This window comes from Diadema antillarum, unplaced genomic scaffold (assembly GCF_040938485.1).
Source record: "Diadema antillarum isolate AM-2024a unplaced genomic scaffold, OU_Dant_1.0 seq00000376_RagTag, whole genome shotgun sequence".
NCBI classification, from domain to species: Eukaryota; Metazoa; Echinodermata; class Echinoidea; order Diadematoida; family Diadematidae; genus Diadema; species Diadema antillarum.
The window spans coordinates 986,013-1,004,384 of NW_027271375.1; the positions used below are offsets into that span (position 1 = coordinate 986,013).

The following is an 18,372-nucleotide window of genomic DNA, read 5'->3' on the forward strand; positions in this document are numbered from 1 at the left end:
GCGCGGAAATTTTCACCAAATTTAGCAAGTGATGGAATGACAAATTGTCATGGACACCATGCCCACAATGGATGTCCCCGGAAACCACATAAAGCCCAATATTTTCTGAAGTTTATAAAGCACTAAAAGAATACGCCTTAAAAAATCTTTCTGTAGAACCAGAAATGACAGTCAATTTCTTTGAGTATATGCATTAGTAGGTATACCTTCAATTTTATGGTAGACCCCGTAGTGCCCCCATTGAGGCTAGGAGCGAATTGGGCTGAGTTTTCACATTTTAATCTTAGTTTTTAAAACGCATGGTCACATATTCTACAGACTTGGCAGGTATTTCTCCAGTGTGATAACAAGATGCTTCATTTGTTCGGTTTATTTACTTGTTTTTCTTGTTGGATGAATACATACCCATTGCAGTCTACAAGGGGCAGATAGCAATGACCCACTGAGTCTATTGTTTTAAAGAGGAATTTTATACACAGTAGGACCTAATGATTCTTGCCCTTCGCTGCCACCATTTCTTCAGGGACTGTAACAGTCAACTACGAGAAGCCGAATCAAGGGCAGCCAGCAAGTGTGACCTGTTCCTTATCTGGAAGCAGGTTTCTGTCATTAGCAGACCCCATTGTTAAGCTACAGAGAAAGCACAGTAATGAGTCTTTCCATGAGAGAGACATCGAGCTGGCGGACCGTGCAAGACTTTACTCAGATGGGTACACTGCAGTCTTTATCGTGTCAGATGTCCAAGATGAGGAAAAATTCCGATGTATGATGTCAGACGTCACCACTTTCATGAGCCATGAAGTCATAGAAGGATTCTATGGTTTGTATTCCGAATGTATGAATGTTTTTAAGTAAATGAATACATCATTCGTTATCTGATTTACACTTCTGAGTTTCAAGATGACAATCGTAATATATGCCATCTTATTAAAGTAATTCATGTTTATTAGCACTATCTTAGAATCTTGACATGCGTATCATGCATAATTATGGTTGCTCTGTATTTCAGTCAAAAAAGACAATTTTTTTTTTTCAGATCGAGTTTCATTTTCACAACGGCAATGAAGGTATCAAATAACCAGATTTATATTTCTCACAGAACTTCTGTCTTCTTTAGCTTTATTTATAGGTCTTTGTTCTGCAACTTTTATTGTGTTAAAATCTCATAATTTTGCGTCGAAAGTGAAGGAATTTTACTAATAAAGGTAAAGGTGGAAATATCTTGATGTCTTTACATTTATATGTCATCCCGCAAGTTTTACCACAATTGCCGAGTCCCCCCATCGTGGATGTGGCAACTAACAACTCGGTAACCCTCGCCTGGGATGCCTGGAATGAAGAGACAGATGTTGGTGATCCTCCACTGTCTGGATACCAGGTGTACTACAAAGAGAAGAACATTCCTGGGGACTTTATTCGGCTTGAGATGAGAACAGATAGGCTGGCGCCCTCAGAAACTATCACAAATTTGACACCAGACACAGACTTCATTTTTGCTGTCTCAGCTGAGAGACCAGGTGTCGGTGGCATCGGCGATAAGATGGAGGTAGAAGGCAGGACACTCTGCTCCCGTGAGTCTCTAAGACAGGATATATGGACCATATTGTGTTTTTCTTCACCAAGTTGTCATATTTTGTGGTGTGCATAAAATAATAACAATAATAATAATAGCCAATATTTGTATAGCGCTTTTTCTAAACAGACACAAAGCGCTTCAACAATTGTAACAAAATACAAAAAATCAACAGTATTTACAAATCAAAACAGAAAAAGTACAAAGCAAAACAAATAAACAATGACTTCACACTTGTCAGATCACTAGCAGTGGAGGCCTTACTTCTGGAACAAATAAGTTTTCAACAGTTTTTTTAAATTGATCGGTGTTAACTGCTGATTGGACATTTGTAGGGAGACTGTTCCAGGATTGTGCCATGTCCCTTGATTGAAAAGCCATGAATAAGCGTATAATCGCGTAAATCCCTGATATATTCACAACGTGCCTTTCGCTGAAACCCACTTATAAAGTCAACATCTCAGCGTGCGGGTTATCATGCGTACATCATATTCACTCTACTCAAAGAAAACTGATTTTTTTTTCTTGTAGTGATTATTCACTCTTGTAATGTACGGATAACAAAGTTCTGATTTCCCTCCACATTTCCCTTTCTTATGTCATGATAATATATGTTTTCTTTCAAACCTGATACTTGCATACATGTATTTTCTATTCAGTTTCATTGTATTGTCTATATCATTGTATGTATAACACTTAGTCCATGAAATGGAAATATAAAGGAGCACTATGTCTACAATGCCTATCATACAATGGCATGTGCTCATGTCTATCAGATGATTTTATTCTGAATAGATGAATGTTTTCTCCTGTGAATGTACATCAAAGCTTATGCATACCTGACTTTTTGAGTTATCGATTTTGTAATCATACTAGGGGCATAACGTCAACAATACATGTTGCCTCATAATACTCAAAATGCCCCCATAGTTCTATACCTCCTCATAGTACCCAAACTACTCTGTAGTATAAAAAGCGCCTCATTGTAATAACCTATAATAGGGCTATAATTTTACCCTCAGTTGGTATGTCGGCAGGACGTATGTTACACGTGTAATGTCAACGCTTGACTTACATGGCGCGAGAGGTAACTGTAGTCCTTACAATGCAATCACGTTTGAAATGACAGGGCCTAATATGTTAATTTTTTTTTTCATATGGGATCATGATCGACCAAGATAATTTTCAGTTGATATTATTCGGTATTTAAAACAGACATATTGTGATCTAAACTTCACGCAATGGCCCTCCGAGTAAGCTCCTTGAGTCATTGCGTTGAGACGTCTCGAGTAGGGCAGTATAAGCAAAAGTTTCTGCCTACAAGCAGCTGATTATAAATACATGCGCACAACCAAGAAAATAAAATGAAATGAAATAAAAGATTTTGCTTTTTTCACCGATCCAGAATGTATTGAAGGGCCTACATTTCCATTCGTACGACAACAACAAACACAACAACAACAACAACAACAACAATTAAAGAAGTTAATTATAAGAATACAGGGCAAGATTTAGCAGGATATCCTTGTGTTATCTTGGTTTTGTAAAAACATATTTGGGATGACATTACAGAAACATAATCTGATAATCTGTTAACATTTTTCCTTGCCTTCATCAAGAATAAAATGTCGTATATATTTGAATTTTTTCAGCTCCATCAGAAGGGCCTTCTTCAGTGGAAGCTACGAATGGAAGTAGGGCAGGACAGATAAAAGTCACATGGCAGGTGAGAACAAATTAGATGTTTAGATGCATGACTCATTATCCCATGTCAACCTGATAGAATCACAGATATTAGAATGTCATTAGACAGCCAAGTGTAACTGCTTTGTTTAGAGAATGACATGAAAAGTGGAGTTTCATATTCTACATATCCCGTCCAAATATAACAATTTGAAATGTTTTCTTGAGATCTACTTTCGTATACGTAACTGAGGTATTTGAATTGACCTTTTCTGTTCGCATTCCTAAGTACCTTCATGTGTGACTGATTTCTAACGTTAGAGCTGGTTTTCTCAACACTGCTATATGTGAGGGCTGGCTGTTTTTTGGAAATATACTGGGACAAATTATATATCAATTTTAAAGTTCTATAGAGTTTTGAAAACGTAAAAATACCACAGTAAAGACATGCACAACTTTAAAAAGTTTCTGCCGCAAGTATAGTTACCCATTCATTCAGACACTAATTCCTACACACTTGGACTTACATATGCAAACACTTCTATTTTTCAGTTCAATATTTAGTGCACTACATGGAACTTTTTGTGGTATCATTAGATATATTGAAATTCTGTTAAAGTTGTAAACTACGACCAAGCACAGAATTATAATGAATTGTCATATCATTATGTCATATACAACTAAGACTGAATATTTGACATTTTTTACATCGAACCTTTTGTAAATGAAAAATTAAAAACCAAAGTGTTAAATTTACCTTTTTATTTTTTAGGGTCTATACATTCAAAAGAATGAAGTAAATCCACAATTTTGAAAGTTAGATTTAACACTTAATACACAAAGTTCGAGGAGTGACAACATCAAAAAAAATGTTTGATTTAACATTTCATTTTAGAGTATATGTAACTCACTGTGAAATCAGCACAGGATACAAGCGAAGAGAAGTTTTAATTTGCAACTTTCTTGTGAAAACTGGACATTTGTGTAGAATCCAATAAATGGATCCAACTGTCGAAGTGGGTTCACTGGAATAAGGATTTACTATGCCATCGCTGGTATGGCGTCGGCCGATATGCCTGAGATGTACGAAGATGTCCCATTTGAGTCTCCCTCCAACCACACCCTCACTGGCCTCAAGCCATCTTCACAGTACACCATCAACGTGGTGGCACGGAACCAGGATTCAGAGAGTTCAAGGGGTCAAAGTGTGGTTGCTTTCACCCCAGAACAAGGTGAGTGTGTAATTTTTGTGTCTAATCTTATTAATTTCTCTATCGAGTGTATGATGTACTATAGTATAGGAAGGTTACTTCTGCATTAGAGGAATGATGAAAGTTTGATTCCAGAAAAAAAAAAATCACGTTCATCCAGGATTACTCCAAAGCCAAGTTATAAGTTATATCTATAAAAAACGTCACCCCTCACAACATATAGTTTAAGGTCCATCGACCTGATTTGTCTACTTTTGAAGATACATTGAGAGTATTTGTTAAGAATAATTTGATTTTCATTGTCCATCTATTATGTCCTTTAAACCCCTTTGCTCCTCTGGCCTTCAAATAATGGTAATTGCTGGACGTATTTGAAATTAAGAAATTTCAGCAGAGTGGTGAAAACAATTATTCTACTTTACCCCTTGGACTTTTAAAAAGGAATATCTTTGACGGTCATATTGTACAAACTACTCTCCCAAATGGTACATTAACTTTGTCCAAAGTTGGAGTTAGCTCCCGTTAGTTTTTTTAATTAGAATCTGAAATAGGAAAGGTTAACATAGTAAGATTGTAACACATTTCCTATTGATGTGTGCTGGAAAGCGTGTAGCTGATCCCTGGTAACTGATATAAATTTTCTTCTTTCCAAAAATTTTCCCCTTCAGATCCTGCTTTTGGTAGATCAATCGTGGCTGTGATTGCAGGGAGCCTTATTGCCACAGTTGTCCTCATAATCGTTTCTCTCGTATTCAACATTGCACGGTAAGGAATAAACAATTTTGTTATATTTTGCCATCTTAATTTCTTGAGTCCATTTCGTCGTATCAAACAGAACTAACAACAAAAACATTATTGCTTTTAATTTTCCCAAAAACATCTAGCGTGTTAATATTGACTGATAATGATGGAGCTGCCAAACCAATGTAAATACAATCATTGCATTAAAAAAAAAAATCAATTTTGATAAAGTGTTTCATGGTGCAGGGCGGAGATTTCTGGTTTCGAAAATGGTGGGAGATGCATATTTCCGATGCCATTACGATAACACAAACGCATCCTGACAGTGTAAGACATGTCAAAGGAAACTGCATTTATTTTTGAATTATAGTATTTCAATATTCATTATCTTTTTGAGTATAAGACTCTAGTGTGTGTTGGTGTTTTTTATACTCGAGCTTTGCATTATCATACTTCCATCCTGTTCTGTCTAGCATAGTATACCGCAACAGTTTTATGTAAGGCACCTATTTACATATAAAAACTCTCCTTCTGCTTTTGGTTTGGTGTGACCGAAACTACACGAGCTTTGAATAATCATACTGCCAATTCTGAACTTAAAACATACGAGGAGGCCCTGATGTAAAACATTATGGTGCAACATCGTAATGCTTACGCAGCACGTATCCAGAACTCTTATACATGTAGTGATTTTGGTTGTAACCCCAACGAGGCCAAAGTATTAAAAAATCTTGAACAACTGGCATATATGTCCATGAATATGGTTGAATAAAGATCAATTAAAGATCACTTTGCATCATCGTGAAAATTATGTCGCAATTGCATGAACTGTAGGCGCTACATAAAAATGTGCTGGCATAACAACATAACCTAATGAAGCCGAAATTTCTTCTGTCTATGAGACTATAACTATTAAGAGACCTGATAAACTTGATCATGTATGGTATGCTTTTTTATCTATTCCACTTGAAACAGGAGGAGGAAAAAAGACAGGTTTCCAGGAGTTTTTACTTATAATGTGGGGAGTGAATTAATCACCAGCAGTCCACCGCATGCCAGCAGATCAGGTGAGTAACTATTTTTAAGATAAACCCATCTTGATTGACAATAATAATATTGTGTTTTATCAAAATACTACCGTAATTACTGGTCAGCGATTGGTCACAATGTAATCACGTGACTAATGCAGCGAGGATGGATATCATTTTATTGCGAGGAGTGATGTCATGTCATTATATATATATATATATATATATATATATATATATATATATATATTGCAGACTATGATTGGCTGCGTACGGAGTTAGATTGAAATTGCGTGTTCTCATGTACATGCATACATCGTGTTATCTGTATCAGCAAACATATTGTCCATTGCAGTAATATGACAGGTGACAGTCCCTTGAAAGTTATTTTGCCCTCCAGACAAAGCACTCCATCAGCGGTTACCTTTACAAGAGAATAGAAATCTGAAGGGAGTGGTGTAAGTCCTGTAAAATGTGATATTGCACCTCCGAATTGGCAGTATCTCTGTGATATTGTCGATTTCCCCATGTATCAGACTGGATTTTCCAGTTTAACTCGGCTTAACAGCTATGCAAGTCTTTCTGCACAGTGTTGCACACTAGTAACCGTATGTATGTAAGTATGTATGTATATGTGCATATACATAATGTACACGCAAGTTTACATACCAATTCCCTTTTTACCAATGTCCCACACAATCCGGTGCAGTCCGGGGCAATCAGTGCGGTATTTAATTTTTCCAAACAATTGAACTATTGTCGCTCAAGCACACACAGTCGAAAGTCATAGCTTCTTAGTTAAGATAGTTAAGATTTAAACCTTATGATCATCCTCTATTGATAAGAATGTATTTGTATTGGTAATGCCACGTAATTTCACGAGCTAAATCTATATGCATGAAGTCTTATTAAGAATGCCGTATATTCTCTCTGTTCATTAGACTATAGTATTATCTTTACGGAAAACAATATAAATTTAATATTTAAATTCTACCAAACTCTCCCTTATACGAAAACAGCATGATGCCCCATCTCATCGAGTTACATAAATGCTCCATACCCCCTCCCCATCACATTTTCGATGAGCATTCTCACTACTGCACTCTGTTGAAAGAGGTTGGGGCAAAATATCGCGTGTGGAAGTACTTTTATTTCTTGCAGGACCCATCGCTGCAGAAAGCCTAGAGGAGTATGTGCGGTGTAAAAAAGCGATGCAGAAAGATGGCTTTTTGTTCGATTTTCGGGTATGTTTGATCTTGAGATATTTTCGCTTTGACGTATTTCCTTTCCTATTTTTGCACCTGGCGAATGAAGGAACACCCCATAGGCCTACCGTCTTTGCATAGGCCAGGTCATGAATGTATTAACTGGAAGATGTAGTTCGAATTCAGGATAGTTTCATATGCAAACAATAATATTCATTTTACAAAATAATGTACAGGCCTATAACAAAGCACTTCATTTTCATAAAAGTGAAAAGACGATTAAAAAGTCACGCGTGTCAGGGAATCGATATTATCTAATTTGGCCTATTAAGGTCAATTTCTTTCAAGAGTTACAGTTACATTTTAAGTAGATATATCAATAGCCCCGCTTAAAGAACTATCTAGTGCTCTTAAAAAGTAGGCATTTGTATTGCGCAATTTTATATCATAATCATTACATGTACCAAATTTTATATGAATTGCATATAAAGTGTGTTGGGGGGGGGGATCTCAATCGCGGGGCTATTCCTTAAGTTAGAGGCCAAATCCTATTTCTTCTTAAGAAATGAACAATTAAGTGCTTTTCTTACAAGCTGTTAACAATATGATTTATTGAATTAATACTTTGTATCATTATTACATTTTGTTGGTTGGAAATAATGCACAATTGTATTGAATGTAACTACGCAGCATTTTCCTGAAGACAATGAAAACCTTAACCCTATTAAGCCCAAGCTATTTTGACCCCTCGCAGGCCCAAGGGGGGGCACATTGTGCCCCCCCTATATAACTTTTTTAGTATTTGATGTATCATCGTCATATTTGGCACGTGGGTAGAGTAACTCATACTCTACATGACCGTACATTTGAATTTTCACAAGGTCACCCATGGAGGGCGCTATTTACAAAAATATAAAGAAATACATAGGAAATATGCTAAAAACATGATTTTTCGGTATAATTTCTTTATCCCCATTATATATGTCTTATTATAGACCAATCATTTTCATATTTGCCACAAATGATAAGCAAGTGGAATTTTATTATTTGTTATGTTTGAAATTTCTCAAGGTCACCACATGGGGGCACTATTCATATCAACATATTGATACATTATGAGACCTGAGATGAAATGTTTGGGATGGGTACATGTATAGTTATGACATTTCATATTTGCATAATAGTGGAATTTTGAGATTGCAAATTGATAATATGATAAACTAATGATATTAGAGGCATAACTTGGGTGAAGGAATCAAAATAACTCAAAATATAGGGGCTCTCTGTAGAAAATATCATTGTTTTCAATTATCTCTATTATATCTATTGTTTTATGCCTCTGTCACATAAAAACAAAGGAAATAATAAGAAAAACTTTCCAGGACCATAATTACTTCAAATGTTGCTTCTTCAACAAATTTCAGCCAAGAAACACCCATTTCATACACTGTAATGCTGTTAAATGAAATGGGAACAGAAAAAAGATGCAAAATCTCACTGACATGGTTGTCAGTTTATGGTTGCCATGGCAACCAGCAACATCAAATATAGCTAAATTATATATCAAAATGTTCGCAATAAGATTTTAGGAAAAGTCACCAAATTTGGTTGAAATCGGATCAAGGACGAAGGAGTGGCAAACGAAAATCTGGTAGGGGGGGGCACAATGTGCCCCCCCCCCTTGGGCTTTATAGGGTTAATAAAGAAAAGGATGACCTTATAAACGCTGAATTTATTTAAGGCTATACGAATACCCATACTGATTTCCACAGAAAAAACAACTCAATGTTCATATATGTTTGTGCATATATTATATATATATATATACATATATGTATTTGTGTATTTTTTTTTTTTACTTGTAATTGCCAATACCAAAAGGTGTTAATTTTCTAAAACAGGTTCTAGCTAAACCCGTGTTTACAAAATCATCTTGAGACATTCCTTGTCTTCTCTCAAACTGTGTAGCATTTTGTAATCTACATATAGCCTTTCTCAAGCTTCATTGTTGTCACAAATATATATACTGTAACTTGAACAGAGTTTATAATTGACGTGTCCTTCTGTTTATGAGGTATACTTATTGGAAATTGTATCATAATTTCAGCTGCTGCCTGTGGATGAGCCGATTCCACAGACTGTTTCGTCAAAGCCTGAGAATAAGACTAAAAATCGCTTCAAGAACATTTTGGCCTGTGAGTGATCCATAAATCTCTCTGTAAACTAGAATTTAGGGTTATTAATGAAAATCATGCAGTTTTTTCCTTTTAGGGCTCTGGTGGAGAATATTCAGTGGTAGGAATGAATTTAGACAAACACACACACACACAAAAATAACTACAAAAGGAAAAGAAGTTTCTTTGCTAATAGCTTACATTTTTTTCAAGACTAGATTTTGATAAGCAATAAAAAATATATCACATTAGATGAAATTTGATTCATCTTTCAACTGTTTAGGTGAATAAGGGACACATATGTACATCAGTGAACACAGTCATACAAGAACATGCTCCAGTGTGCAATAGAGAAAGAGAAAATGAAAAATTGCTCCCTGAAAGTCTAATTCATTGAAATTCAGTCATATTGCATATATTTCATCCAATCTACTTAGATCCATTTCAGATTTTGCTCAGTAGGAGCTCAAAAATATCTCTCCTCCATACTTAAACATGTTGACAAATGTTATGCATGACTGAGCATGAACTTTAATGCGAACAATGACAAATTGCACTTTTTCAAAGTTTGCATGTTATTGTGTAGAACAATGCATCTCTCTCTACATGGATGAGATCTGTCAATGAAAGTGATCAATCATCAGGCCAGTCTGCTTGACTGCAGGTTTGTGTTTCGTGTTTTTTTTCTAACCTTTTATGGTTCATAACCTTCAACATGGCCGCGTTGTCGACAACTTAACTTGGTTCGTCCCATAAAGGCCAAACCATTAAAGGGATGGTACAGTATTGGTGGAGATGAGAATTTGGCTATTAACTTTTTGCAAGATACCAAGAAAACACTTATGATATAGTACAGAGCATACCATTTTAAGAGGAATTCAAAATTTATTTAATGAAAATCGGGTTTGGAATGACTGAAACATCCAAAAACAGAGTAAAACAAAGCGATCGTAAGAAAGTGTGGGTCCCACACTTTATTAGAATCGCTCTTTTTTGGATATCTCAGCCATTTCAAAACCAATTTTCATCAAATAAACGTTGAATTCCTCATAGAATTACATGCTCTTTCATATTTCATAAGAGGTTTCTCATTATCTCACCAAAAAATGTTAGAAACCTGAAATAAGGTCTGAACCAAAACTGTACGATCCCTTTAACCATTTCTATTTTTACATGGTTTGTTGCTGCGAGCTTTATTGTGTTGAATATGAACAGAGAAAAAATGGACTGTGTGGGTTGGTCTCTGTCGGAGAGACCAAGTTATCGGACAGGGTGGCCACGTTAAAGGTTATGGACCATAAAATGTTAGGAGAAACACTAAGCACAAACCCTAAACACAAACCTGCAGTCGTACAGGCTGGCCTATTTGGCCACATTCATTGACAGATCAGATATTATCCATACAATGAGACATGCATCGTTCCTCCACAATAACAAGCAAACATGGAAAATGTACAATTTGTCATTGTTGTCTTTAAAGTTCATATGCTCAGTAATACAAAACATTTGTGAGCAAAATTAGCTGACAAGTATGAAATCGTAGCCCTCCAAAGTTGGATTACCTGTTCTTTTGATACACACTGTATTTTATTCGATTCTGTTGCAGTGTTGAATTTAAAATCTGAACTTGAATAAGTGTTTACTTTCTTTTTTGCCGAGTGTAAATGGATAACACTGTCTGCGAATGTAATACAGGCACCAATGATGCTGAGAGAGCAAAAGATCAATAAACGTTTTTCAATTCAATTGAATTCAATTCAACTCAATTCAATTCAATTCAACTTTACTTTCATTTTCATTAAGATAAACAGGGAAAATTATACACAATGCAATAGCAGAACATACTTGTAATAATTAAAAAAACACACGTAAATTAACAAAACACATATGATCATGAACGACAAGATAATCGTAATTTCAGGTATATATATATATATATATATATATATATATAATGATGGGAATGGAAATGGAGGGTTTGTGAAGATTTAGGAAGAGATTTATGTTTCTACCCCTTTTCTTTCTACTCTATCTGTGACTGCATCAGATGATCACTCTCGGGTCATCCTGGAAACCGTACGGGATGATCCTCACTCAGATTATTACAACGCCAATTTCATACGTGTAAGAAAGAAGAACTTTCTTGAGTGATATCAACTTTTCTATTTATTTATTTATTTTTTTAGGGGGTGTATCGTAATGCAATACACGTCTCATAGGATGTTGAAATTGATTGTTCTCGTATACCATCTGCGTAGGTAAATCAGGTTTTGAGATTTTAAGGTAATAGCTGGTTTCCTGTTTCACGAGTTTCGTGCAAAGAGAAGACTCATCTCTTTTTATTTCAAAGCTACAAACGATTCCGTGCAAAAAATATAATGTACTAACATAGTATCCATCTTTAAAGCATAAGTAGTCACTGAGGAAAACTTTACATAGTTTATGTGACATCACTAAATTACTCTCTTTATATGTCCGTAGATATTATAAAAGTCAGGAAAAGGGCAAATAGACTGATGTGGCCCCCAAGAATAAAGAATTTTGATATTTGTATAAGCATCTGGTTTTCTTAATCATTCTTTTCCCGTGTTTCATTTTCTGTCATGCTCTGAAGTTCGAAACTTTGGAGACTTTTATGGACTACACATTGCTATGTTGCTTTGAACTGACCTAATGTGTTTAAAATGCCTGATTCCTGTAGATTTGTAATATGAAGTGGAAGAAAGTTGGCGTATACATCACAAGAAACTTTTTGTAACAGCCTGATGCTTTGATGGAAATATATCAAATATGTAATTAATGCATTTAGGCCGTACTTATATACAGTCGACAGTTACAATCTTACATCAATGTACATTGACTACTTAGCATGAAGCCAAATTCATCTGTGAATGAAAGAAAATCTCGGTTTCCTGGAAAAGTGGTTTCAAAACTGCTGGAAAGTAGAATACATTGGGAACTCAAATTAATGTAATTGTTATTATTGTTATTATTATTATCATTATTATTATTATTATTATTATCATTATCATTATTATTATTATTGTCATTATTATAACTATTATTCATGAGCGATGGTATGAACATTTTAATTCTATGATTGATAGTAATTATTCATATGTAATGTCATATCATTTTAAGAAATGCCAACTTTTATTCGTGTTTGCAATATTTTGTTATGCCAGAAATGATGCAGGTTTCATTTTAAAAAATGATCAATTTGTATTAGTTTACACATGTATATTGCAGAAAGGGTGAAATATTGTTTTCTTCCAACTCAAATATGCCTTTTCAGCCTTCAGTTCAGCTTTTCTTGACCTGACGCTTGATAAAGGGTAAAATGTCAAGGACAAATAGTGTTTATGTCTATTGAATCATATTAAGGACTAAATGTTTTTAAAAAATGAACAAAGTCGATCTAAATATTTTGACGCATATCTTAATATTTTGAAATTGTGTCAATTATATTTGTCATATCAGAACCACAAAGGAGAGAAGATGTTTATTGCCTCACAAGGTAAGCAGGTTCAAGCACTCACTTAATTGAGGCTGTGACTTTGTTTGACTCTGATAACATGTTTGAGCGTGTGAGTGTGTATGCTTGTTTATTCGCTTGCATGCTCGCTTGTACTTTTGTATGGCCAGCGTGAGACACCTTCAATGATAGACGTAGGAACCGGGTAAGTCAACCAAACATATGCAAAAATTAGAACGAAACTCACCGTCAAAATATAGGACTTGAAAAAGACAACGGGCAATTAAATGTCCCTGTTATTTTACACCAACTTGGAACATCGTGAAGATGTATATACGTATATATATATATATATATATATATATATATATGAGTGTGTGTGTGTGTGTGTGCGTATGTGTGTACATATTTATAATCATGTACATTATAGTGACGAAACACATATATCATTCAATTTCAATTTCAAATCCAATTTATTTTCATATTTCTTGATGAAAAAATACATCAAATATAACAAAATTTGATAATACATGATACCCAGCTGGGAGGCATAATAGAATATTGCAAACATATAGAAAATAGTGGTCGATCTATGAAAGGTGGAATCTGAGAATAAATGGTAAAGAAATATAATGGAACATATACTTAGAAGCAAGCTTGTTGAGCGTAGGTCCCATGCTCTGACTTATGACTTTGTCTTTTTTTTTTCTCCAGCCCCCAATAGTGCTAGCATTCAAGACTTCTGGCGCATGATCTGGCAATATAGAGTGAACATTGTCGTAATGATTAACAACACAATCGAGGCTGGAAAGGTAATAACTAAGCATTGTTGATACTGTAAGTTAATGAAATTACACATCAAGGTGTATCATATGCAACTTAAAGGAACGTCAAAAAGAATCATTACACTTCAAAACTAAAAAAGTAGAATAAAAAAAGTTGACAGAGGATTAGATGTTCATTAATATATTCAATCTCAATCACATGTAAGTTATTAATTCATAATTCTGGATACTGAGTGTTAAAAACAAACTTGCTGAAACAAGCACTCACACTTGAATGGTTCTTTCACATGTCTGTGGTGATGGTAGTGCGTCAAATTAATATCCATGTATCATGCATGCACGGCGGAACATAATGATACCATACCATACAATACGATACCATAATTGCAATACAACATAATACAATTATTATATCATTTGTATAGCGCCCTTCAAAACTATAAGTTCCTTGACAGCGCTTTACATCACATCTTCATCTACAGAGTGAAAAAAACAACAGCTTACACTCAGAAAATAGCAATTTGCTTTAAGGGCATCATACACGTTTTGAAAGAGTGTTTCATCCTTTAATAATCATTTGATATTTCTTTGTTCTTTTTGATTATTTGATTTTATTTATTTTTTGCTCAGTATGTCTTTACGAATCGATGAGCAGGAAGCATTATTTGCAAGAGTGCAAAAATAAACTCGAGCAAAAGTATGAAGTGAGAACTGGGGCCTGTTTCATAGAGATTGATTTTACGCTCGATTGATTGAGCGTAACTCGTTGAATCGAGCTTAAGTTCAATATTGAGCTTAAGTCCTTTTTCATAAAGACAGGCTTGATTTTAAAGAAAAATCAAGCGTAACTTTCAGGAGATTGAGCGTTACTTGCGATCAATCGCAAAGTTGTTTATGAAACGCAATTTGTGATTGATCGCAACTTACGCTCAATCTTTATGAAACAGGCCCCAAAATTGAATGTGAGATGCATGGCATATGCTTTTTTCAGAAGCAACGTTTCACACACACAGATTTCCAAATATACTTGTAACGATGTTTCGAATTAGAAATTAAGCCATTTACAATTATCCAACAAGGCGACAAATGAATTCCATTTACACTTTTTGAGAACTTTGCTGGTTCAGAACACCTTCATTTACGATGGAACAAGGTATTGGAACTCCCTTCATATCAACAATATAATAACAACTAAAACTTTGAATTCTTTGAAGAATACATTAAAATTATTTTTCTTGAAATCTTATAATATGCAATTGGGTTCGTTTCATCCTCTCAATCAGGTCATCATTTCTTTCAACTTAAAAGAAAATACACATAGATCATTCTTTTTTTTTTTTACAAAAATAGTCTGTCAAACACGAGTCCTCCTCAGATGCTCCTGTTATTGTACCGTATACATAATTGTGTCTATTCTCTCCTTCTTTTATGTCCGCTCTTCTGCATTCTTTCCGGTGTATGTATACAATTCTTTGCAATATAGTCAATCCAGGTTGCATTTTATCATTTTACCAGTTTGCTTATGTCCACAATGACAGGTGTTGCAGTTTCATTTTTTTTCTTCTTTTTTCCCCTTTTCCTTCCTAATTTGATCTCATATCAGTTGCCTTTTGATTTTGTTTTATGTCTGTTTGTAGTTTCATTAATTCATTATTCGTTTTCTTACATTCTAAGGGTCCCATATTATTGTCGGGCTAGCTTTGCTTTATAGTGGGACCCTCCATTTCCATTATCATCTTTACGCATACATATGTATATGCATTAAAAAAAATATAGTTAAGCTTTCTGCATTTTGTTACTCATTATCACATGTATTTTGTTAATTTTCGCCTTTGCAATTATTAGAAATATATTCTGCTTATACACTGTATATGATTTTGTCTGTTTATTTGATGGAAATGAAAATAAATCTGAACTTTGAACTTTGAACTTCGTTTAAACTTATTGCTTTGCGGGGAATTCAAACTTGTAGGATCGCTGCACAGTGTACTGGCCAGAAAAGATGAGTAGCAGCATCCAGTTTGAACAGATGGTTGTGACTCTCAGGACAATTGTGGAGAGATCAGGCTCCATTCACAGGGTCATGGATGTACAGCAGGTGCGTCATAACGTAACGGCAGGCTTGTCGGGGCAGGTATATAGTGTGATGGCAAACATTTTTGTGAGGATCTACATACATATGAGTGGCCACAAAAATGCAAATTCGACACATTTGGAGACTTAACTGACGATATTCCTACCATTAATTATGACGAAGCTATTGTGTTGTGTGCACAGAATACAGTGTAGTGCCAAAAACAGAAAATTTGCCATCATATTTTTTTTTTCACCAGAATTAAGTCATGTGAACTACTTGAAACATGCCATCTTTACGGTGATCGGAAGACTGATGGTTGAGAAATGAGTTTGCAAGAAAAACCATTGAAACTAAGATCTTAATTCAGAACTTGTGTTCCGCTTGGTCCTTCCCATTTATGACGTCATCCAGTAGGCTTACGGTTCCCTCCATGTTGAAGAGGATTGCGGTCATGAGTTCGCTTTGTGGACTCCTAAGCCGCATACCAGCATCCGTGTACTCCTAGACACCTTCCATGAAGTTGGTGATAAATGACATTTGGATTTTGTCATCGTTCAGCCAGTGTTACTCGTCTTGTATAAGTAGCTTCATATCTAATCGAAAAAACAAACAATCAATCAAACATTGAATGGTAGAACAATATGGCACAAAATAAAAATATGCCTATAAAGAGAAACTTGAAAGTTGTGATATAAGCAAGAGGGTAACTGCTTTCTTGGCTAACTTGTGTAAATCAACACACCTGCATGCTGATAACAATGATGCATTTCCTTCTGTAAAGACTCGGCGTATTGATGTCTGAAAAAAGGCTACTTCACATGAAAGGGCAGGGTGCTACACACTTAAGCATACGAAGGATCAATCGAATTATCGGCATCGTAAAATCAAGAAAACCTTATTTCAATAGCAACAGTTACACAACTAAAATATTTTATCAACCATTCATTCTGTCTTTTGCATTTAAAAAAGAATACAAGATTAAATTAGTTTCAAGATTATCTTATAAATTCAGCAAGACATTGACAAGGAACAAATTGATGTAATCGTTACACAGGAAAGCGTAGGAAATGTGTGGAATTATGCGCGTATGTTAACTTTGATTACATAATGCGCTGCGAATTTCGATAAAGCTCATGTAACTTGTAATTTGGTGCCAGCTGTGATCTGCTACTCTTGGTATAACGAAACATTTGATTGTCATAATTTTCATGCCACTCATAGGTAGACCGGAATGAAGTCTTGAAGGTTCACCAGTTTCACTTCCTGGCTTGGGAAAATCTGAAATCTCCCGAGCACCCCACCACTCTCCTAACTTTCACCCGTGCTGTCAAGCAAGCTCACCAGAAATATGAGGGAGGTCCAAGTGGATCAGCACCGATCCTTGTGCACTGCAGGTTAGTGAGACAATCACCCAAAGCCTCATGAAGTGCAGACATCTGATGATAACAAGAAAATCTCCACCACGCACATTTGCGCTGATAAGAATGATAAACAATAATTCTATAGCCAATGTGCTGTTAGCATAGCAATATATACTTCCGACTATTTGTGAAAATATGTCTCGCACAATTGTACATCATATTCGCAATGCACGGAAGCGAAATGTATATTGCATCTTGCAAACGTCTGTGTATTGCAGGCCTGTAGCTAGGACTTTTCGCGGGGGGGGGGGGGGAGAGACAGGCAAAATATGTTGGATCTGGGGGAGAGAGCGAGGAAGGGCAGGAAGGGTGTTTTAATATCGACAGATCACGGGAGGGTTCGGGAGAGGGAATGTATTCCCACTCCCAAAGGTAACTTTAATTGCATTTTCAGAGGTTTTATGCAGTGATATGGTGAACACATTTGGTGGAATGTTTTTATTTTTTTTCTGCCCCCAAAGAAGAAAAGACGGTACATTCTCGATCTATTTCAATTGCAAAAGAAAGAAAGAAAGAAAGAAAGAAAGAAAGAAAGAAACAAACAAACATAATTCTAACAATGTTTCATGATTGATTTCTCATTTACTAATCATATCATTTTAAAAATCTGACATTTAACGAGAGAGCATGAAGAGGGAGGCCGTGGAACGGGAACACGAGAGAGTTTTATGCATTTTCAGATTCGAAATTAAGCAATGTGATGCACACTTAGGGTGAAGTATCATAAAATATTTCAGTCGGAATTGTAAGACGACGTGTTGGTTCAATTCAATTCAATTCAATTCAATTCAATTCAATTCAATTCAATTCAACTTTATTTTCACTTCCATTATTTCAGTTGGTTATTTCAGTTCCAAAGAATGTTTAAACATATCAAGCGGTCACGCCAATGGGATTAAGCCCTGAGACCCCTGTCCAGTCACGTTCCCGTATTGTACAATTTGACTGAAATGAGTTCTAAACGATCCATAGTATGAAATAAAGAAAACAGGCTGTGGG

The 18,372-nt window shown here is 35.4% G+C and overlaps 1 protein-coding gene across 1 annotated transcript in view; it reads left to right on the top strand.

Moving 5' to 3' along the window:
- LOC139731506 (receptor-type tyrosine-protein phosphatase S-like) overlaps positions 1-18,372 on the top strand; it is a 67,456-nt gene that overhangs the window by 32,618 nt on the left and 16,466 nt on the right. Inside the window, exons 8-20 of the mRNA XM_071642389.1 lie at positions 524-820; positions 1,257-1,571; positions 3,226-3,299; positions 4,245-4,488; positions 5,136-5,232; positions 6,184-6,275; positions 7,398-7,480; positions 9,549-9,636; positions 11,663-11,739; positions 13,096-13,132; positions 13,805-13,902; positions 15,848-15,973; positions 17,174-17,346. Of these exons, the coding sequence (XP_071498490.1) occupies positions 524-820; positions 1,257-1,571; positions 3,226-3,299; positions 4,245-4,488; positions 5,136-5,232; positions 6,184-6,275; positions 7,398-7,480; positions 9,549-9,636; positions 11,663-11,739; positions 13,096-13,132; positions 13,805-13,902; positions 15,848-15,973; positions 17,174-17,346 (1,801 nt within the window). The remainder of the gene's footprint in view (positions 1-523; positions 821-1,256; positions 1,572-3,225; positions 3,300-4,244; positions 4,489-5,135; positions 5,233-6,183; positions 6,276-7,397; positions 7,481-9,548; positions 9,637-11,662; positions 11,740-13,095; positions 13,133-13,804; positions 13,903-15,847; positions 15,974-17,173; positions 17,347-18,372) is intronic.